The following is a 23,992-nucleotide window of genomic DNA, read 5'->3' on the forward strand; positions in this document are numbered from 1 at the left end:
TGACCATACCAGCGCAAACATCTCTTTTGCATGCCACATCTGATGCTTCTTATGTCTACCATTTCTCTCAGAATGCTTACACTCTGTCGTGTGTGCACACTGACATTACACATCCAGCGGATCATGCGAACTTCATTTCTTTCGAGCCTACGCATGTGTTCAGCAGTTATGGCCCATGTTTCACTGCCGTGAAGCATGGCAGTTCATACACATGCATCATACAATCTACCTTTCACTCTGAGTGAGAGGCCCTTTGTCCCCAGTAGGGGTAGAAGCTTTCTGAACTTTGCCCAGGCTATTCTTATTCTAGTGGTAACACTCTCTGAGCATCCACCCCTATTACAGACTTGGTTACCTAGGTAGTGGAAGCTATCAACTACTTCTAGTTTCTCCCCATGGCATGTGATGGAGTCTGTTTTCTGAGCATCTGTGGTGTTTATTGCACGTGAAAGCTATCTTCCCGATTAACCTTCCTTTGATGTTGCAGCACCTCTTATGCATCCATAACTTACACTGAGTACATCTTATGGAATTTCTACCTACACCTTTACTACAGATCGAGCAGGGCCACCAACCTGAAGGGGTGTGTGATGTGTTCGCCTTCCTGCTTACTAGAATTTTGGTCTTTGCAACATTGACTCTAAGGCCCTTTGATTCTAAACCTTGCTTCCAAACTTGAAGTTTCTTCTCTAGTTCTGGTAGTGATTCTGCTATGAGGGCCAGATCATCAGCATAAAGGACTTCCCAGGAGCAACCTGTCTTGAATTCCTCTGTAATTGCCTGGAGGACTACAATGAATAAGAGGGGCCTGAAGGCTGATCCTTGGTGGACCCCTACTGCTACCCGGAATTCTTCACCATACTCATTTCTAATCCTAACCTACTGACACCCACCATCTCTGTATAGGACCTGTACAACCTTTATTAACCATTTGTCAATTCCCAGTTTCTGCATCACCCACCAGATGAGGGATTGGGGGACCCTGTCAAAGGCTTTCTCCAAGTCCACAGAAGCCAAATATAGGGGTTTATCTTTGGCTAGATATTTCTCCTGCAGTTGCTGTACCAGGAATATAGCATTAGTGATGTATCTACCTGGCACAAAACTGAACTGCATCTCACCTAAGCGGACTCTCACCCTAATTAGTTGGGCTATGACTCTCTCCGTGACCTTCATCACCTGATGCAACTGTTTGATACCCCTGTAGTTATTTCTAACTGAAGCATCACCTTTACCTTTGTAGCAGTTGACTATGGTGCTGCTATGCCAGTCATTGGGTATGACTCCATCATGAACTATATATGTATGTATACATATACATTTGGTTTGTAAGATTCTTTGTGAGCTCATGTATTGAAGCATATTCTGTTGTGTCTGGGGAGACTCATTCTAGTTTGGTGCCTTATAATTTAGCACACCCTCCGGTAAAATTTACACTTATTTCTTTTTTATTTTTCTCAAATTTTCGTTGCATCTTGCAACCTTTTCAATAGTCTTGACTCTTAGTTATTCACACTGCATTCCTTGTTGCTTGTTTGTGTGCATGTGTGTGCCTATACATGCATGTATGTGTGTATGCATGTATGTGTATGTGTGTGTGCATATGTATCTACTTGTGTGTGTGTACATTGGTATGTATGTATTCTACATATTCATGTGTTTGCATGTCTGTGCTTGTATGTTTTTATGTATGTGCGCGTGTGTGTTTGTATATGTGTGTGTGTACCTCTGTCGCCTTGTGTGTGCTTGTGCCTGTTCTGCAACTACGTACCGTTTTTGTATGTATGTATGTGCATCTCCATATGTGTGGACGTGTATCTCCATATGTGTCCTTGTGTGAAGTAAAGTGTGTGTGTGTGTGTGTGTGTGTGTGTATATATATGGTTATGCGTTTCAGTCTTCATTTGCATATGTGTGCTTGTTTGTTCATATAACTTATGTACCTATCCGTCTGTATGTTGATCTGTTTATTTTTATATCCGTATGCTTACATACATGTGCATATAAATATATATATTCATACACCCACCCACACACACACATACATCTATCTACATATATATATATATATACACATACATACACACACACAGATACATACATCTATCCACATAACAATCCACTAACTATTCCCGTCTACCTGTGAAAACTGTGGGTATGGGGGTTTGATATCTACTATGTATATTTCCTATTTAGTATTGGCGAAGTTTCATTTATGAGGATGTACTCCCGTATTTGTCTCAGAGTTGGGTTGTTTGGGTGCTTGGATAAGATGCGGATGTCAAGCTGACCCAGGTTTCCTCCATGTTGGTCCTTGACATGTTGATAGAGTATGGAGGACTGTTTTATATATATATTTTTTTTTTTCTGTAGTTTCAGCTCAGAACTGCGGCCATGCTGATGCACTACTGTTTTGCTACACTGTAATTACTGAGATCCTCCTCCAATATGCAGCACTTGGTGAAGAATGGAGTTTGATGTAGCTACCCTCATTTGCTCCCCTTGCTGTGAGGTAGGTTCATCTGGGACTCTCGACAGTAAGAGGTCCAACTTTGATTTAAAAACTCCTTCATCTACTTTGTGCAGGTTCCTCAGGCTCTTTGGGAGAATATTAAAAAACTGTGGGCCCCTGAAATCCAGGATGTTGCAGTAACTATTCCTGAAGTGCGATGGCGTTGCTGGGATCTTTGGCACTATGCAGTGTCGTCCAGTTCTGACATTGGTGTAGCTTTCAATGCCAAAATTTGGCACAATTTCTTCCAGGATCTCCCAGAGGTATATTAACTGCATACCTCTCCTGCTTTCTCTCCAGAGAGTAGAGTCTTAGCTGTTTCAGCCTTTCCCAGTAGCTGAGCAGTTGCAAAGAGACAATCTTCTTTGTGAGTCTTCTCTGGATTGCTTCAAGGTTCGCTGTTAATTTCACACTGGTGGGTGACCATAGCTGGGAGCAGTAATCCAGGCAGCTGAAGACGAATGTCCTCCAGAGGTCCATCATGGTTTCCTTATCTCTGGTTCTGAATGTTCTCAGGATCCATCCAACCAGTCGTCTGCACTTTGTCACCATCCTGGCAATGTGCACTTGGAAAGGGGTATGATAACTCATGTTGATACCCAGGTCCCTCACTGATTTAGGACCTGGGATTGAAATTCTCTGCGGACCAGTGTACTCTGTAAGTTTCATATTCAGTTTTGGATGCTGGTAGAGCAGAGCTTGGAAATTTTCAGCATTAAACTGCATATTATTATCTTCAGCCCATCTACAAATTGAGTCCAACTCCTGCTGCAGATGCGTAACATTGCTGGGGTTCTCTATTTTCTGCAAGACTTTCATATCATCTGCGTAGCTTGCAAGGGTGTTCTTTGTCTTATACTAATGTGTCCATCTGTTCTAATTTAATTAAGTTCTATATCTTTGTGCAGCTGAGGATTCCTCTGAATTTCAAATTGATGTAATGATTACATTGTTCAATTATATGGAGTTGCATGAAACGATCGTACTACATTACCTCTGGATATCCATGTTGCTTATTTTGATTTTAATCACCTTACTTTGAAATTGTATGGATAATACCATACTAAATTCTGGTGCCTCAACTTAAGTACCATATTCACCTGAATATATAATTTCATAAATACCCAAATAGACATAATGATTATTTAAAAAATCTAGCTAGTAAAATAAAACTATTTAGAAATATCGATGGAATTATAGTGCAATCAGATTAAACTAGGAACCTGTTAAACTAGATGTCAAATTATATGATTACCTATTAGAGAAAGAAATTAATAAGAAATATAAAATTGTTCCGGAAAATACTTTATATTCTATAAATAAAGCCTCTAAATTAATAATGATGAAATATGAATTAGATAATAAGACTGAACCTTATGTACCTATGCACCCTAGAAGTAATTTGAAAGACCATAAGGATAATTTTTATTCTGACTCTAAAGTTAGGCTTATTTGTCCTTGTAAGTCAGATCTAGGTAAATTAAGTAAGATCATTTTACATAAATATATCAATAGATTAAATGATATTAATTACCTTAAATTATGGGATAGTACTATAGATACTTTAAAATGGTTAAATAATATCAAAGATAAAAATACATATAAATTTATTCAAATAGATACTGATAATTATTATTCTTCTATTAATGAGATTGTACTTAATAAGGCCCTAATTTATGCAATGAAGAAGGTAAGTATGACTTATGATGAAGTCAATGTAGTTAAAATGGCTAGGAAATTGTTGATTAAATATAATAATAAGTTGTGGGCTAGGAAAGATACTAGGGACTATTTTGATATACCAATGGGGGCACCCGATTCAGCACAGGTAACTGATTTAGCAGGTATATATTTATTATCAGAACTTCAACTTGAAAACTTAAAATTGGAGGGTGGTTTATATAGGGATGAGCTTTTATTACTAACTAAGAATTGCATCAATAGAACACTAGAATTATATAAGAAGAGAATATATAGTCTTTTTAAAAGAAATGGATTAAAGATTACTATATATAAAGATTACTATTATTACTAACAATTTTATTATTATTTTTTATTATTGTTGTTGTTGTTATGGCTATTATTATTTATGAGTCGCTTTATCGTATTTCTAATATTTCTGTTGTATTTATATTTATCTTTGGTAGTGTTACAGTAGTCTGAACCCCTAGCTGAACCTCCCCCCCCCCCCCTCACTCAAATAAAACACTAAACTAAATAAATAGATGGACTGAATGACTGATTAGATGATTAATTGAACAACTCAACACTATTGTATAGCGTCTTGCACTTACTGTATTGTGTCTGATGGAATATATTGTAAACATATTTTTAGTGATGAATAACAACTTAGAAAAATAACTTATCTGGTCCCTTCTGATATTTTGTCCCTTATTAGAAATTAGTCCTTATAACTTTTGACATAGAATTTTCCCCTGTATTTAGTTTTGTCACTGTTAAACCTATGCATATATAGGTTGCATTAGCTTGTAAAGCTGGACCGATATCCTATTTTTAAATAGAAAAAAATAAATTTAAAAAAAACCCTCCAGAGTATTCTCCCTTGAATTACTCCTCTGTGGACCAAACATTTTTGTTATTTTCTTATTTTAACTACAAGAAGGAGAATTTTCTTTCTTCTTTTAGAGAACTCTATCTGGTAATATTTAATATGTAATTTATATTCTTTTAACAGTGACAAAACAATAATCGAGGTGAATTTATGGATGACTTTGGAATAATTTTTGATATCCTTGTGGTTGTTGTAGGAACAATAAATAAATAAATGTCTGACGTTTCAATCTACATGGAAGATGTTTCAATTTACAAGGAAGAGACCAGGTGGTCTTACTCTTTGACCTTGGGTACCACCAGGTGTCTCATCTGGAATGCCATAATCTGTGACTCCTTTGCTTCCTCCCACATCCTGGCTGCTGCCTTAAATGGGAGGTTCATTGCTTCTGGAGATGAATAGAACAAAATCCTTAAGTATCAGGACTTGTCAGTGAGCCATTTCTTCCAGCCTGTGGAGTTTGAGACATCTGGAGGAGCTGGACTGCTAACAGTGAAGTTCGTGTCATTGATGGCAGCTCACCTTACAAAGGTGTCAAGTGAAACCTGTGAGGGTGCTTGGCTGTTCCAGTGCCTTAGCCCTGCCATCACACATGGTAATGCTGCATGTTGACTTGTTTCAGTAGATTCTGTTGAACCTTGTGGTGAGAGACCAATTGGTGTTGAATTGACATTTCTTTCTTTCTTTCTTCCTCTTCTTTTTGTCTTTCTTCACTCATGTTTGTTTTCTTCAGTTTTGAATTTGTATTTTTTTTTTGTTATATATCTATCATATACATGTATTATATATATAATTATTAAATTATCTAAATTAAAAAAAAAAAACGACCAAAAAAATTGAAGTTATGGAAAAAAATTGTTTTTATTTAGTTTGCCTTTCACTGGCCATGCAAAGGGTTTTTAACCCAATAGTAACATGCAGTTATATATAGCTTTATTTCCTTTGTTCCAGAAAGAAGAAAAAAAGAATTCACATATTCTCGAAATTTATAACTTCTTATTACATCAAAAATATTATAAGATGCTTTCCATGTCACATATACTCATAAGTGGGTATCCCAGTTTCCAAAGGGTATATATTTCTCACTGGACAAGATGCAATTCCATTGCAAGATTACTCACTGAGTGGACAGGAGCAACGTGAAATGAGGGCTTTTGGTTAAGAACACAATGCTGTGCCCTGTCCAGAAGTCAAAACCACAATCTTATGATCATGAGTCCAACACCCTAATAACTAAGCCACGTGTCTCCACACACACACACACACTCGTTTGTGGATTTTCATCTTTTAGTATATAAAATGTATTTCTCTGACAAGGCTTTTTTTCGTGTAGTAAGGGAGATAACTCTGAAGCAACTTTATCAAACAAAACTGACTGTAGATTGATTTCGCTCTTACATTTCGTTGGGTAGTTGGTAAATATATATGCTTTTATATACACGCACAAATACACATATAGATATATATACATACACATATACATGCATATATACACATGCATATATATAAATATATACATACACACACATATATATACATATACACATATATGCATATATATATATATATATATATAAATACAAACACACATATGTATATACATGTGTATATATATATACACATTCATATATGCATAGACATACAAAGTCTGATCAATAAGTATCCGGACTGTTGTCATAGTAACAAAGCTAAAGTACGCAGAATGAAGCCACTTGGCACAGATTAACTTTGAATTCTGCTGTGCAAGCGCACTCAGCTTTAACGTTCTAGCTCACTTCCGCTGTTTATAGTAGTGCTTGGAAGGAAGGTGTGTAGTGTGTGATTGCTGCATTGTCCACGAGAGAGAAAGTTGTGATGGTGATACCTGCTCAGAGGCCCATGCAAAGTTGCAGAAGGTGTATGGAAAAGAGTGTATAAGCTGCACACAAGTATACAGGTGGTTCAGACGTTCCAAGATGGCTGAAAAATGTCAATAATGATGAACATACAGGGAAACCCACAGACAGCAGAACTGAGAAAAACATCACAGATGTGCATGCACCTGTGAGAGGAAATCATTGAATCACCATGCATGAGTTATCAGAGGATGTGCAGATTAGTTACGGTTCAGTTCAGTCCATTATCACTGAAGATTTGGGTATGAGATGTGTGTCTGCCAAGTTTGTGTCAAAACTGCTTTCAGCTGACCAAAATGATACTCATCTTTCAGTTGCACAAGATTTCCTTGATTGAGTTGAGAACGACCAAAGCTTTTGAAAACTTTGCGTAGGCCTCTGAGCAGGTATCATCAAGCTTTTGGCAAAATTTGATGCAGATTCTCTGCTCAACTTTCTCTGTCATTGTCAATATGATGATCACATGCTACACATCTTCCTTCCAAGTACTGCTGTAAACAGCAGAAGTGAGCTAGAATGTTAAAACTTAGTGTACATGTACAGTAGAGTTCATGGTCAATCAGTGTCAAGTGGTTTCACTCTGCATGCTTTAGCTTCGTTACTATGGCAACAGACTGGATACTTATTGATCAGACCACATATATATATATATATGGATATACATATCGTTCATCATCATTATCATTTAATGTTTGTCTTCCTTGCTGGTACACATACACACACGCATGCACACATACATACATGAATGCTTGCATCCATCCAATTTTATGTTGGAGAGGAAAGAGGTGAAATATATTTAATGATATTTTAAAATTTGATTTAAAATTATTTTTGTTATAAAAATTAGTTCATTGTTTTTACAAATTTCAGTCATAGGATTAGTGGCCATGCAGCATCATTGCCTTTTAATCAATTACATTGTCTCCATAACTTGTTTCATTCACTGTTACTTATCTTATTGATTTCTGAAGGTTGAGAGGTAAACTTGACATATGAAGGATTTGAACTAAGAGCATAAAATCATGTGTCCAACGCTTTTCTGATCCTACAACTCAGCCATCCACCTATGCCCATCAGTTCACTTTTCTGAATAGTCTGTAAAAGCCTGACAACCTTTTAATATATATTTAAAAGATAAAAGTGCTAATTTATTGAAATAAGTATAATTGCTGGATGCCTGCCACTGAGCAACTCCAGCAGACTGAAATCATGTGATCTGACAATTCCAGCATCCATAACAGATGATTCTCATCTGCTATGATACATATCTGTGCTTTTATGTACAATGTGTTTCAAGTATTTGGTATTTTAACAAGATACATTAAGTTGGATGTAAAGATTGCCTTTTGGTAATATTAATACTGCTTCTGCTGCAAATAATTATTTTATTGTATAATTAGAAATAAATTCTTGTTACCAAGAAAACTTATTAAATTTAATGTCTCTGTAGAAATATAGTTTAATCATTAATTGCATTTAGTAATAATTACTAATTATAACTAAAAGCCATAATTTTACATGTTATAATTGACAGTTTTATCCAATCATATATCCATTCCTCTGTTCTTGGGAGGGTTATAGAGGCAGAGTCTCTAGGCACCTCCTCCATAGGGTCTAATTAGAAACAACCATCATTAAACTTTCTGGTTAGATTCTCAAGTATGACCAACTGAGACTAAGGATATCATTCAAGTATCTTGTTCTTGGCCAACCTTAAGATATCCTGATATTTAACTCATCTTAAAGAATCCAGCTTGTTCGTCTTTCCTGAGACATTCTAATCATGACTGTCATACCAGAGTTGTGATCTCTCAATGAGGAGGAGTGGCTTGACCTGGAGTGATTCCTTGATCTGAGCTTCACACCCTGTTAAGTAATGTTATTCAAGAGATCCTTCAGCGGAACCCCATTTCAGTTGCTTGTATTCGCAAGAGTAAACTTTCTAGTTATATTATACTTAAATAATTTGTATTAATTTCACCATTGGTTTCAATGGCTGCTGTGAATGACTGTGGCTTTGAACTGGTTGGTCACCCTCCCTATTCCCCTGATTAGGTTCCATTTGACTATCATCTGGTGATAACCTTTTTAACCAACAGAATGAAAGTTTCTTCACCAATGGGATCCGAGCACTGATGGAAGGAATGTGTGGACTGCAAGGAGGACCAAGTCGAAAAATAAACCTCATTTAGTCACATTCCATGCAAGTATCTTTGTCAGCCTATGAACTTTTCAATGGATTCCTGTCTATATCTTGTTTAAACTTTAAACTACTGTACTTTTGTTCAGAAACATGAGAATAGTTTTACACTAAAAATCAATTATTAACAAACAATAGAAAACTAGGAGAGTGCTGTTTTCTAAAGAATTACTCTGATAACTTATTTTTTTTATTTTTGAGTAGGGATATTGAGATTTTAACTGTTCACTTCAATTCGAAACAGTAGACAGAGATATACAAAAAGGGATAGGTTGAGCATGACGGGGAAAGCTTTAGATCATTGATCAGCTTACTCACAGTTGACCAAGTTTTAGAGGTTATTAGATTAATATATTCAATCAGTGCATAAGCACTATTAAATTCACTGAATTTAAGATCTCATCTGGGAATCTAACCAGAAAGTTTAATGATGGTTGTTTCTAATTAGACCCTATGGAGGAGGTGCCTGGAGACTCTGCCTCTATAACCCTCCCAAGAACAGAGGAATGGATATATAATTGGATAAAACTGTCAATTATAAAAGGTAAAATTATGACTTTTAGTTATAATTAGTAATTATTACTAAATGCAATTAATGATTAAACTACATTTCTACAAAAACATTAAATTTAATAAGTTTTCTTGGTAACAAGAATTTATTTCTAATTATACAATAAAATAATTATTCGCAGCAGAAGCAGTATTAGTATTACCAAAAGGCAATCTTTACATCCAACTTAATGTATCTTGTTAAACTGCAATATATCAAGACTTCAATACAATATCCACAATAGGAATGAGTTTGCATAGAGATAATTTGGATGAAACAAAATGTTCAGAGCAGAATATTTCGAAAGAATAAAAAGATTTCACAGATATTTCATAATTTCATTCTAAGTTCTGCAATTGTTTCCATAGTCCAAAAACAAAACATCATCATCAACATAATCATTACATAATTAATACATAAAAAAAGGTAATTAATTTGAATGAGATGAATAAACTATTTCATCAGGAAATTAAATTTGAAATATTATTAGATTAGAAAGGCAGAAAGAGGCAAAGAATAAATGAAGAGAGAAGGAAGCTGAGGAAGAGAAATAATAAATGAGATGTACCTACTTTCCTTGACCAAGGGTACTGTATAGGTAATTCCAACAGGATACTAGTGCTGAAATCCCTGCTGATGAAGGATACTGGGGTCGAGACATACAATACCTGTTTGACAGACAAAATAAGACAGATAATAAAACTGAAGAAGTTCAATATTTATATCAAATATGGCTAGTTGCTACTACCAATTGATTCCTCTTATCTAGACCCTGGTTTTGGTCACTGGACACTGATCGTATTAGGACACCACCAAGATATTTATGAAGATAGGGAAAACACAGAATTGAGTTGTGTGGAAGGATGTTGTATTTGCAAATCTGCCCGACCCATAAAAAATGTAGGAAGAAATATAACTAAAAACTAATGATGATGATGACAACTACAACAATGATGACAACAATTATGAAATAGATGAATGAATTTTACCCAGCAGGCTAACCATTCTGCCAGTTTGCCATAATAATAATAATAATAATAATAATAATAATAATAATAATAATAATAATAATAATAATAATAATAATAATAATGGTTTCAAATTTTGCCACAAGGGCAACAATTTGGGGGGAGGGGATGAGTCAATTACATTGACTCCAATGTTCAACTGGTACTTATTTTATTGACCCTGGAAAGATGAAAGGCAAAGTGAACCTTGGCTGAATTTGAACTCAGAATGTAGCGATGGGAAAAAATACCGCTAAGCATTTTGTCCAGCATGCTAACAATTCTGCCAGTTTGCTGCCTTAATAATAATAATGATAATAATAATAATAATTCTTTCTACTGAAATTTGGGGGAGGGAACTAGTTGATTATACTGACCCCAGTCTTTCACTGGTACTTAATTTATCGACCCCCAAAGGATGAATTACAAAGTCGCCCCCAGCAGAATTTGAACTCAGAACATAAGGACAGGTGAAATGCTGCCTTCCTTTTTACTATAGGCACAAACCTGAAATTTTTTGGAGAGGCAGCTTGTCAATTATTGGTACTTAATTTATCAACCCCCAAAAAGATGGAAGGCAAAATTGACCTCAGTGGAATTTGAACTCAACATAAAATCAGATAAAAATGCTAAGCATTCTGTCCAGTGTGCTAATGCTTCTGCCAGTTTGCTACCTTAATAATCCTTTCTCCTAAAGGCATAAGGTCTGAAATTTTGGGGGAGAGGACTGGTCGATTACACTGACCCCAGTGTTTCACTGGTACTTAATTTATTGACCCCAAAAGTTGGCCTCGGTGGAATTTGAACTCAGAATGTAGCAACAGTGAAATACCGCTAAGCGTTTCATCCAGTATGCTGATGATTCTGCCAGCTTGCTGCTTTAATAATAATAATAATGGTTTCAAATTTTGGCACAAGGCCAGAAATTTTTGGGGAGGGGGTAAGCTGATTAGATCAACCCAAGGATTCAACTGGTACTTATTTTATCGATCCTAAAAGGATGGAAAGGCAAAGTCAACCTTGGTGGAATTTGAACTCAGAATGTAAAGACGGACAAAATGCTACTAAGCATTTTGCCTGGCATACTAAAGATTCTGCCAGCTTGCAATAATAACAATAATAATCCTTTCTACTATAAGCACAAGGCCTGAAATTGTTGAGAAGAAGAAGCAAGTCGATTACATCGATCCCAGCACTTCATTGGGACATATTCCATCAACCCCAAAAGGATGAAAAGTAAAGTTGACATCAGAGGAATTGGAACTCAGAATGTAAAGAGCAGGAAGAAATGCTGCTAACCATTTTGTCCAGCATGCTCCCAATTCTGTCTACTTGCCACCTTTGTATAATATTAATATTGGTTTCAAATTTTGGGAGAAGGGGCAAGTCAATTGTATCAACCCCAGTGCTGAACTGAAAGGATGAAAAGCAGAATATGAACTCAGAGCATAAAGATGGATGAAATGCCACTAAGCATTTGTCTAGTGTGCTAATGATTCTGACAGCTGTCTGTCTTATCAATAATAATGGTTTCAAATTTTAGCATAAGGCCAGTAATTTTAGGATAAGTCAATTACATTGATCACAGTGCTTAACTGGTACTTATTTTATCAACCACTGAAGGGATTAAAAAAGCAAAGTGGTGTTTAAACGCAGACTGTAAAGAATGATGAAATGCTGTTAAGCACTTTGCCTGTTGTGCTGATGATTCTGCCAGCTCGTTCCCTTAAATAATAATTATAAACCTTTCAACTAAAGGCATAAGGCCTGAAATTTTGGGGGAGGAGACTAGTCGATTACGTTGATCCCAGTGCATAACTGGTACTTAATTTATTGACTCTGAAAGAATGACAGGCAAAGTTGACCTTGGTGGAATTTGAACCCAGAATAAGAATAATAATAATAACAATGGTTTCAAATTTTTAGCATAAGGCCATTGGGAGAGGGGTTAAGTGGATTACTTCGACCCCAGTGCTCAACTGTTACTTATATCATCAACCCCAGCAGGATTTGAACTAAGAACATAAAGATGAACAAAATGCCACTAAGCGCTTTGCTTGGTGTGCTAACAATTCTGACAGGACACCACCTTAGATAATAATCATTATAATAATTCTTTCTACTCTGGCACAAGGCCAGCAATTTTGAGAGAATAAGGCAAGTCTGTTACCTCAATCCCAGGACTTGATTGTTAGTGTATTTTATTGACACCAGAAGGATAATAATGAAGGGGATTAGTTGATTAAATTGGTCCCAGTACTTCATTAGTGCTATATCATTTTATTGACTCCAAAAGAATGAAAGATAAAGTTCATTTTGACAAAATCTGAATTCACAACATAAAACACCAGAGCAAACATTACAAGGCATTTCCTCCAAAATGCAAATGCTTCTGACAATCCACTTATTAATTTAGGCACAAAGGTCAGTAATTTTGAGGGAAGGGTTAGTAGTAGGTTACATTCACTTGATAACTGGGCTGCTACTTTACTTTACTGACCCTGGGGTTATGAATGACAAAGTTGATTTCATCGTTATTTTTAAGTTGTTACTACTACTACTACTTGTAGTAGTAAGAGATAAATTGTTGGGGATATTATAAATGCAAAATATTTAGAAAAAAATAAATAAAAACGATAAGTAAAAATCACCAGGGAATTTACATGGAGCAAAAAAAGGTGAGATCAACAGTAACAAAACAAATAATAATAATAATAATGATAATAATAATAATAATAATAAAATTTTAAAAGGATTGATGTAACTCTTCACAAAGGTAAACAGACAAGACAAAGAGTGTGATGCAAATGCAATAGATATTTTATTAGTTGAACAATATTTTGACAGCAAGCCTGTCTTTGTTGAGTTCAAAATAAAAAGTGATAAAAATTCAAGATTATAGAAATTCAGATCTAAAATATGAACAAGAGCAACCAGCATCCACATGTTGATGGAATGACATCGTCAGTCTTTAAGTTTCAATTTTATAACTGGCGGAAAGAAAAAGACAGAAAAAAAGACTGGTGATGTTATTCCATCAACGTGTGGATGCTGGTTGCTCTCATTCACATTTTAGATTTGAATTTCTATAATTTTGAATTTTTATCACTTTCTATTTTGAACTCAACAAAGACAGGCTTGCTGTGGAAATACCGTTCAACCAATAAAATATCTATTGCAACTGCATTGCGCTCTTTGTTTTGTCTAATAATAATGATAATAATGATTTCATTTATTTGCCACAAGGGCGAAGGATGAGAAGGACAATACAAAGACAGACATAAAGTGTTGGGGTTCACATATAATGAAATGATAAAAAAAATAGAGAGAAAGAAACTAAGTATACATGGTATACACTGAAAAAGAAGCAACATATGCATAGCATACAAAGGTTAACAAATAAAAAAGGGGGTGGGGAGGATGATAGAGATGTGGCCCTCCTGATACAGGAAAGCCTCTAGGGATAATCAAGGAACCCCACTGTCCAAGATTTCCCTGAAATCCCAAGAGCAAGTGCCCTCTTCAATTCTTTCTCTTTGACTCACAGGTCTACACTTTGAGAGGTACCATCCACTCTTGCCATTTTTGCAACTTTCACTCACCTTTCAATAAACTCAAGCACAGCACATCCCTCTTCACTCTCAATTTCCTTTTCAAATGAAGCTTGAAGAAGTCACTGAGAGCTCTACCAAAGAGGGATGTATCTGTCCTCAAGCCTTTCAGCCTTAATAATAATTAGTGGGACCCGTGAAAATTCTACAGAATGAAAAAGATTAAGAGAAGCTATTTAAGAAAGGATGATTTTTATTTTTATTTTGCTAAGTTATTTCACTTCCAGTCACAAAACAATACGATTTAAAAATTTTCCTCTGCTAAGCACTTTATATTTCTCTCTTTTACTCTACTTCTTCAACAAACTTTTTAACCATGTAATTCTCCTCTTCCTGTCTTTAACATTTCTCTTTCTCTTCATCTTTCACTTCCACTAACCACATGAGTGACTGGTTATCTGTTATCTCACTCACTCTCACATTCCCTCTTATTCTCTCTCACTCCACTTCCTCCTCCTCTCTAACAAAATAAAGCATAAAGTGTGAATGAACAGGTAGAAGAATAATAATATAGAATTAGTTCAGTAAAAAGAAAAAACTTTTCACTATCAACACACAACCACCATCACTATCACTATAGTTTTCAGTAACAAAGTTCATTTCATTTCACTTCAGTCCAGCTGTTTGTTTATATCTACTTTTTCTTGCTGTCAATGTATCTCTACTCTAATACTACAAACACTATCTGTCTGTCTGTCGGTCACTCTCTCTCTTAATGTAACTACCTCCCCTGTCCATCTCTCTCTATTTACCTTTCTTTGACCTCACCACCCAAAACATCATTCTCTGTTAAACATTGCATCCTAAACATATCTCTTTCTCTTTACCTTTCCCTCCCCACCCTACAGAACGTTGTTAACATTTATCTCTCCTTCTTTTCTCTTAACTTTTTCTCTTGCTCTTTGCCTCTCCCTTCAACTAACCATGTGATGCATTTGGCCTTATTATACATCTTTCTGTACTTCTTCCTCACTTCCTTTTTCTCTACTCATACTCCTTCTCTCTCACTTTCACTTTTACTCTACCTCCACATCTCTAACAAACGAACAAGCAGATTATTATACAGATGGTTTCAAATTTTGGCACAAGGCCAGTAGTTTTGGGGGAAAGGAATAAGTCGATTACACCGATCCCAGTGTTCAATTGGAACTTATTTTATCGACCTTGAAAAGATGAAAGGCAAAGTCAACATTGGCAGAATTTGAACTCAGAACATGAGGACAGACTAAATGCCACTAAGCATGCCAGCTCACCACCCTACAATAATAATGATGATGATAATGATAATGGTTTCAAATTCTGGCAGATGGTCAGCAAATTTGGGGGAGGAGACTAGTTGATTACATTGACCCCAGTACTAAACTGATACTTATTTTATTGACCCTGAAAGGATGAAAGGCAAAGTAAACTTTGGTGGCATTTGAACTCAGAACGTAAAGATAGTTGAAATACCACAAGGCATTTTTGCCCAGCACAGTTATAATTCTGCCAGCTTACCACCTTGATGATAATAATAATAACCCATACTACTATCGGAACAAGGCCTGAAATTTTGGAGGAGGGAGGCAAGTCATTTACATTGGCCCCAGTGTTCAATTGGTACTTATTTTATCAACCCCCAAAAGGATGAAAAACCAAGTTGACCTTAACAGAATTTGAACTCAGAATGTAAAATCAGAAGAAATGTTGCTCACTCCTTGGAGTGAGCAACTTATATATCTTAGAAATTCCTTATATTAGATGGTCAAGCTTCTTAACTTCCACAGCCACTTCTACCTCAGACTATATTTAACCTTCTATCTAATGTTAGTAATTCTCACGATATCAGTTCAACTTCAGGCAGACATCATCACCAGAACCATAAAGACAGATTTTCTATAGATATATTCTCCACAGAAAAGTGGTAGAAAGAAAACAAGAAAATATAATTGTTATCAGTTGTTGTTCATGTAGAATAATTTCCAATTCAATTTAAGCTCCACATGTATCAGACTCTTATACTATTGCAACAAAAATAGATTTTTTTTATTTACCCAATCATACAAACTTGCTAGAAAATTAGATCTCTATAAAGAATTTCTCCATAAAAAAACTTAAAAAGGAATACAAAATAAACAAAAAACTATTTCTGAAGCAAAACTGTGTAGAGCTAGTAATGTTGACACAAAGATTTACTGTCATCATCAATTATCATTAAACTGCTTCACAATCAGTTCTTACAGACTGCTCAACTAATGTATGCCAAGACAATGTATTTTTTGCATCAAGTTATTGCTATGTATTTGCTATATACAACTTGCTTGTTTGCTTAATTAGGTAAAACAAATGAAAATAGGATAAAGAGAATAAAATATTCTATTTCTCTGGTTTCTAAGATAAATTACTGAAACTTCCTTTTATATCACAATACAATTTAGGTTAAAACTCAAATTTAGCAAAGGAATGTATCTTCTGTTGTCAGACACGATGACAAACCTGCCACAGAATTTGTGTGCCAAATCTTGATAATTACAGGATTTGTGTGCATCATTCCATCAATATACTTCTAAAAGATAATAATCCATGAGGTTTATTAATTCTTACAAGAATACAAGGGTCTTTAAAACACAAGCAACATCGAAAAAATTTGTTTCTAATTCTCAGTCAGTCTTTTGTTTCAAGAAACTAGGAGAACCCTAGTATTAGACTGGTACATATTGATCCCAGAAGGATGAAAGTGGACTTCAATGGGATTTAAAATATTAAGTATTAGAACTAAATATTGATCTCAAATGTTGACACAAGGCCAGCAATTTTGGGAGAGGGTTAAGTCAATTATATCAACCCCCAGTGTTCAACTGGTACTTACTTTATTGGTCCTGAAAGGATGAAAGGCAAAGTCAACCTCAGTGGAATTTGAACTCAGAACGTGAAGACATATGAAATGCCACTAAGCGTTTTGCCTGGCATGCTAACGATTCTGCCAGCTGGACACCTTACTAGAACTAAATATTGCAAGGCATTTCGTCACTGTTAATATGTTAGTCATAGAAAGGTTAATTCATTACTTTTGCAGGCCCAGATTGGTGTGGATAAAACCCCACTTAAAAAGAGGCAAGCTCCATGAGAAAATCATAGGCAGAAAGGGGACAAGAGCAGTGAGTTGTGGAAGTAGCATCTGGTTGAACACTTCAAGAAGGATAAATCCTTAATAGGTATCCAAGGACAGATGTTGGTGTTAAATCAGACCCCATTAAAAAAATCAAAGGACCAGGCACTGGTGTTGAACCAGACCTGATTTAATCTGAAGAAAAGATGTTAATCTAGCTCTTGAGATATTTCATGAATAATCATTACGTGAACACAACTCCAACATCAAAAATCTCAAAGCAGGCACTGAGATCATTGATATATAAAAGCATAGATGTTGACTTGCTTGCAGACAAGTACATGAAGCAATCTGCTGTCCACTGTAGAACATACAACTTGCCTATGGTTTCAGAGGTGGCAGTAATCACACTAGAGATAAATGCTGGCAACAATGATGTTAGGTTCAGTGCTGAGATGGAAGATTCCAGAGAATTAATAAGCTTTACCAAGTTTACAATCCTCTGTTTTGTACTGCACTTCCTACATGGTGATGATGGCTAGCAGTTTGGACTGAAGATCATCAATCACAATTTGATACCAATACATTTGTCATGTTGGTTCCAGATGTAACAGGATTATTTCAGTACTACCATGAAGAAAACAATTCATGCAGCCATATGGAGTTGTTGCACAGGTAAAAATTGAGTACAACAAACTGTCCTGATCCAAGAACAACTAATCTGCAATATGGGTCTGTTTGATGAAATAATATTGTCAATGTTGGCCAAGAGATTATCCTGTTACCATTATTATATGACAATAAACTCTTTTACAATGGATGTTTCTGAAACTGAATGACAGTCATCTGGTATTATGATAAACCAACTTTCTTCATTATTAAGACCACTCAATTCTAAGTGACAAGAAATGACAACTACTGTCAATCCAAAAAAGAAGACCTGGGATTAACCTAATCTGTGTAAGAGCTTACAGAACATAATATGGTAGTCTTTTTGATGAAGACAAAAATCACTCAAAGAGACTGACAAACAAGGTGATGTTCAGTGAAATTCTAGACAAAAGAAGAAGAATCTTGAAGCAGTATTCCACCACTTTGGCAAAAAAGAGACAGAAAGAAAAAATCATACATGACCCCTGTGTTTCCATCTAGCCAAAAAGCTTCCATTGGAGGATTATAGCCAAAACTGACACTGTACTAAAAAATTCCCAAAGTTTCTTGGAAACTTCACAATTGTAGGCAAGAATTCATATCTTCAATGCCAATAAAGATCTGCTGAGAAGAGAGGCCACATCCATGAAATCAGGCCAGAGAACTGGGCAGAAGATCAAACTGGACAACCAGTGGACTATATCATACTATCTACTCCTTTCCTTGCCACATTAATAAAGTGTCCAGGCTGTGAAATATGTCTATAAATAAAGGAACGGTCAGGTCACATTTACTTCCAGAAATGAGCCTGGGAAAATGGAAGAAGTAGATAATGATAACAAGATTTTTACCAATACATGATATATGTTAACCAGCCAGCCTTTCTGGAGAGTCTATCAGTTACTGTTTCACAACAGAAAGCCTCTTGTTGAGAAGCTGCCCTGATAACTGCTTGGAGAATAAATAGTCCTGTATAATGTGGGGGAAGAGACAGATGTAGTGCCCTAAGGAGTACTAAGTTGATGGACAACTTCCATCTGAATGCACACAACTCTGAAGTACAAGGTGTTTTCTACCCATTTCCATGTATCTATCTGGAAGGATAAAGAATGGTAAAGATACAGAAAGCTGAATGAGAATAATTAGCTGATGGTTAAATCCTCCTAACAATCTTATTCAGCTGTGTCTAAGTTGAGGTTTATTATCTGCAAATTATGCCATCACAAGAAAGGTGCAACCTTGTATCAGGACTTGCATATATTCCAAGGCAGTGAATATGTAACACTTCAATATCTATGCTGTACTCCTTGATAATGATGATTATAGTGAGAGAACTAGGACCATGGAAGAAGTTTTGGCTAAAGTTTAGAGAAATTTTACATATGATCCTTCTTTTTATATGTCTGTTGGCATCCTGGTATTTTGGAACAGGAAAAAAAGCAAAGGGACAAATATGTTGGAGCTTAAGGTGTACATGATACTACCTAAGAATCAGGAGCAGTTTGAGCTCAAATGAAAGGATCTACATTTCAAGAATGGGCTGCTATAGCTTGACCTGAACATGGCTGTTCTGCATCCTGAGTGGGAAGATGGGTCTAAAGTGGTGCAGCTGGAAGCAAATATGAAAGAGGTGCTGCCAACATTGAATTCAGAATAGTGGTTATTTGCTTTTTTCAAGTGTTCACCCCATTGAATAACAAATAAAGCAAAATATTCGACTTAAATACAAGTGGTAACACCAGCAAGACGTATGTAATTACCATGTTCACAAATGCAGTATCTGTTGAAAGGAATGACAGTACTCCAGTCTGGTGACTGGAAATAAATCTTGGACATAAGTGGTACAAGTGAAACTGGAGAGGTCAGAAATTTTGAAGCCAAGGAGATTTTTGGAGCTTATGGCCAAATAGTAGATGATTGCTGCCACCAGTGCTGAAGATATGATGTCCACTACAAAAGTTGCAGTGTCTTGAGAGTGGACAAATTAAATGTGAATGACCTACTTAGTCTGTAACTGGAAGCAGACATAATAAATATAGTAAGGTAATTATAAATATTGGTTCCAAATTTTGGCACAATGCCAGCAATTTTGATGGAGGAGATAAGTTGGTTACATCAACTCCAGTGCTCAACTGGTGCTTATTTTATCAACCCCAAAAGGATCAAAAGCAAAGTTGACCTTGGTGACATTTGAATGTAAAGACATATGAAATACCACTGAACATTATTACTCAGTGCAGTAATGATCCTACCAACTTGCCGCCTAAGAGTAATTATAAATATCATCACCCAATTAACCATTCTGAGGCTAAACAACCCAATACTGTCCCTGGTTCTATAACACAATTTGCATTTTAAAGTGATCTAAGTTAAAAGCTTTCATCAAAATTTCATGCTAATTCATGTTCCAAACACCAGCTTAATGAAGAAAAGTTATTTTACCAGATTTTCAAAATTAACTGAAATAAAGACAGTGCATTTCAACAGAAATATGGCAGCAAAAGAATCAAGAAGAGTGGGGGAAAAAGCCCAACTATTTAAGATAGCTCACCATCGTTTAATGTCGAGATTCTTTCTGAGATTGATTATCTGAGATAGACTATTGTCATCATTAAGGAAGGAATATTCAGATGACTCAGCAGTCATAGGTGACAGGACTATGAAAAAGAAAAGAAAAAGGATTTAGATATATAAAATATATTACATATTAAATTAGATGAATAAAATATATTGTATTATTAGATGTATAAAACATTGTATTAGAGGTATAAAATAGATTATATTAAATATATAAAATATATTGTATCAGATGTATAAAATATGTTAGATAAATAAAAATAGATGTATAAACTATACTGAATTAGATATAGAAAACAGGTGCACAAAATATATTACATTAAATGTACAAAGTTAAAATATACTATATAAAATATATCGATGTATAAAACATTATTATCACATACTTCCAAATACTAATTGCACCATGATCTCTTTTAATAGAATTTTGTCAAAAACTAAACATTGGTATAAACTCAACACTAGTTCTGATGAAAATTATAGAAATCTAAACCTCTACAGGTGCAGGCATGGCTGTGTGGTAAGAAGCTTGCTACCCAACCACATGGTTCTGGGTTCAGTCCCACTGTGTGGCACCTTGAGCAAGTGTCTTATACTATAGGCTCTGGCCAACCAAAGCCTTATGAGTGAATTTGGTAAATGGAAACTGAAAGAAGCTCATTGTGTACATGTATGTGTGTGTCTTTGTGTCTGTATTTGCCTCCCTCCACTGCTTGACAACCAGTGTTGGTGTGTTTACAACCCTGTAACTTCAGCAAAAAGAGACCAACAGAATAAGTATCAGGCTTAACAAAAAAATAAGTACTGGGATTGATTCAGTCAAATAAAAACTCTTCAAGGTGGTACCCCAGCATAGTTGCAGTCAAATGACTGAAACAAGTAAAAGATAAAAGATCATACGATTTATTTAATTCTGATTTTGTTTTGCAAGAATTTTCATTTGAAACCATGTGCTGAAACCAATACTGTTATATTTGAGAAGAGTCACAATGGATGAACTACAAATAAACTCACCAGTTGTTGTTTGTCTACATTTTACTTCCCTTTGTTTTCTCTAAAGCAGTTAATGTTTATGTTCTGAAAAATATTTTTTCTCTACCCTGTTGTGGTTAGATATATTTCTCAATTGTTTATATATATCTTTTCTTTTAAATGCTTGATATACATAGATATATTTAGTTTAACTGTGAGACAAACTACACAACAGGCTTGGTCTGATCTCAGAATATTGTCAAAATTGTAATACTAAATTTGGATTCTCTTTCTCTTTCTCTTTTACTTGTTTCAGTCATTTGACTGCGGCCATGCTGGAGCACCGCCTTTAGTCGAGCAAATCGACCCCGGGACTTATTCTTTGGAAGCCTAGTACTTATTCTATTGGTCTCTTTTGCCAAACCGCTAAGTTACGGGGACGTAAACATACCACCATCGGTTGTCAAGCAATGGTGGGGGGACAAACACAGACATGCAAACACACATACATATATATATATATATATATATATATATATATATATATACATATATACGACAGGCTTCTTTCAGTTTCCGTCTACCAAATCCACTCACAAGGCTTTGGTCGGCCCGAGGCTATAGTAGAAGACACTTGCCCAAGGTGCCACGCAGTGGGACTGAACCCGGAACCATGTGGTTGGTAAGCAAGCTACTTAACACACAGCCACTCCTGCGCCTGTAATTTCTTTAAATATATTTAGACATATTGAGGCATAGGTGTGACTGTGTGGTTAAGAAACTTGCTTTTCAGCCATGTAGTATTGGGTTCAGTCCCACTGTGCAATACCTTGGGCAAGTGTCTTCTACTTTAGCCCTGGGCTGAGTGTGTGTGTGTGTGCATGCGTGCATACACACACATGCATGTATGAGTTTGTACTGTGTAAGCTTGTCTCCACATAATGTGATATTGTAAATGAACATCAGTCATCCAAGTGATGTTGTTTGTTCTTAGTCTTCCAGTGGAAAACAAGTTGGCAAAGGGAAATAATACTTTGCTTGGAAACAAGTGAGGATTGGTGACAGGAAGGGCATCTAGCCATAAAAATTCTGCCTCAAAAATTTTATCTGACTCATGCAAGCATGGAAAAGTAGATGTTAAAATGATGGTGTTGATGATATTTAAACATATTAACTGTAATGTGGAGTACTGGTGTTACTGAGCCATCATTTGTCATTGTTCACTTTTATGGCTTGGATGAAGATTTAATTGAGGTACCATTTTACAACTAGATGCCCCTCTTGGTACCAACCTTTATCTATTTTTCAAGAAAGGAATTTTTATTCCACTCCCTTTAACAGGAGCTACATAATATTTAATGGGGATATAAGCATGATGTCACTCTTTTACTTAAACTATGTCACACAAAAACATGTGGAAAAAACACACTCCCAGTCTGCTTCTGGTATGCAATGAGATTCTAATTAGTTTTCACTAACCAAATCCACTCACAAGGCATTTGTCAGATACTTGCCCAAGGTGCCACACAGTTAGATACACAGTGCAGCAGTAAAGCCTCCTATATTTTATACATTCATTGGTGTGGTACTGGTGAAGTTAGGCAGGTGGTAATTATATCTTCATGTAGCTGTTTCATTGTACTTTTTCAGTTACCACCATGGTTTGGAGCGGTGCATAACTTATCAAAAATGGTAAATCCTAGCTTTTTTTTTTGCCACACTCTGTAGAACATAGTTCCAAAGTGAATTCCATGTCCATACAGCTACAGCTGTGACTGAAAAGTTTTTTCTTTTATTTCTTTTACTTGTTTCAGTCATTCGACTGTGACCGTGCTGGGGCCACTACCTTGAAGGGTTTAGTCGAGCAATACTGCCATCATCAGTTAATTTTAGGTTCGGTACTTATTCTACAGTCTCTTTGGCTGAACCACTAAGTTATAAGGATGTGAGCAAACCAACTCTGGATGTCAAATGATGGTGGTGGTGGTGGTAGTGGGGAACAAATGCAATGACACACACATTATGGTCCTGATAAGGTAGAAAGCTGGAGTATTGCTTTGTCCCTGTATAAGCAACATACAACAAATGACCATTGCACTCCTTTTGATGCAAGTCTGTGTCACTCTAATGTATAAAAAGTACTTTTACAAAATACATTGGTTATGTATAGTATTGTGTAACTTTCCATATGAAATTTTTGCATGCAATGACATTAAAAAATTGGTACTGAAATAATTTTAACTGGTAATTAAAGATGTGCCAGATTCTTTCTTTGTCTTTTTTATCTGGATTATATATCATCATCATCGTCGTTTAACATCCGCTTTCCATGCTAGCATGGGTTGGATGATTTGACT

The 23,992-nt window shown here is 35.7% G+C and overlaps 1 protein-coding gene across 10 annotated transcripts in view; it reads right to left on the bottom strand.

Annotated features, from left to right (window-relative positions):
* Window positions 1-23,992, bottom strand: part of LOC106877634 (uncharacterized) — a 114,534-nt gene that overhangs the window by 15,322 nt on the left and 75,220 nt on the right. For all 10 annotated transcript variants that reach the window (XM_089356735.1, XM_089356731.1, XM_089356736.1 and 7 more), the window contains 2 exons: window positions 20,638-20,743; window positions 10,302-10,397 (listed from right to left, as the gene is read on the bottom strand). In XM_089356735.1, the coding sequence (XP_089212861.1) occupies window positions 10,302-10,397; window positions 20,638-20,743 (202 nt within the window). The remainder of the gene's footprint in view (window positions 1-10,301; window positions 10,398-20,637; window positions 20,744-23,992) is intronic.

Source organism: Octopus bimaculoides, chromosome 8, assembly GCF_046866305.1.
Source record: "Octopus bimaculoides isolate indiv1 chromosome 8, ASM4686630v1, whole genome shotgun sequence".
Taxonomy (NCBI): domain Eukaryota; kingdom Metazoa; phylum Mollusca; class Cephalopoda; order Octopoda; family Octopodidae; genus Octopus; species Octopus bimaculoides.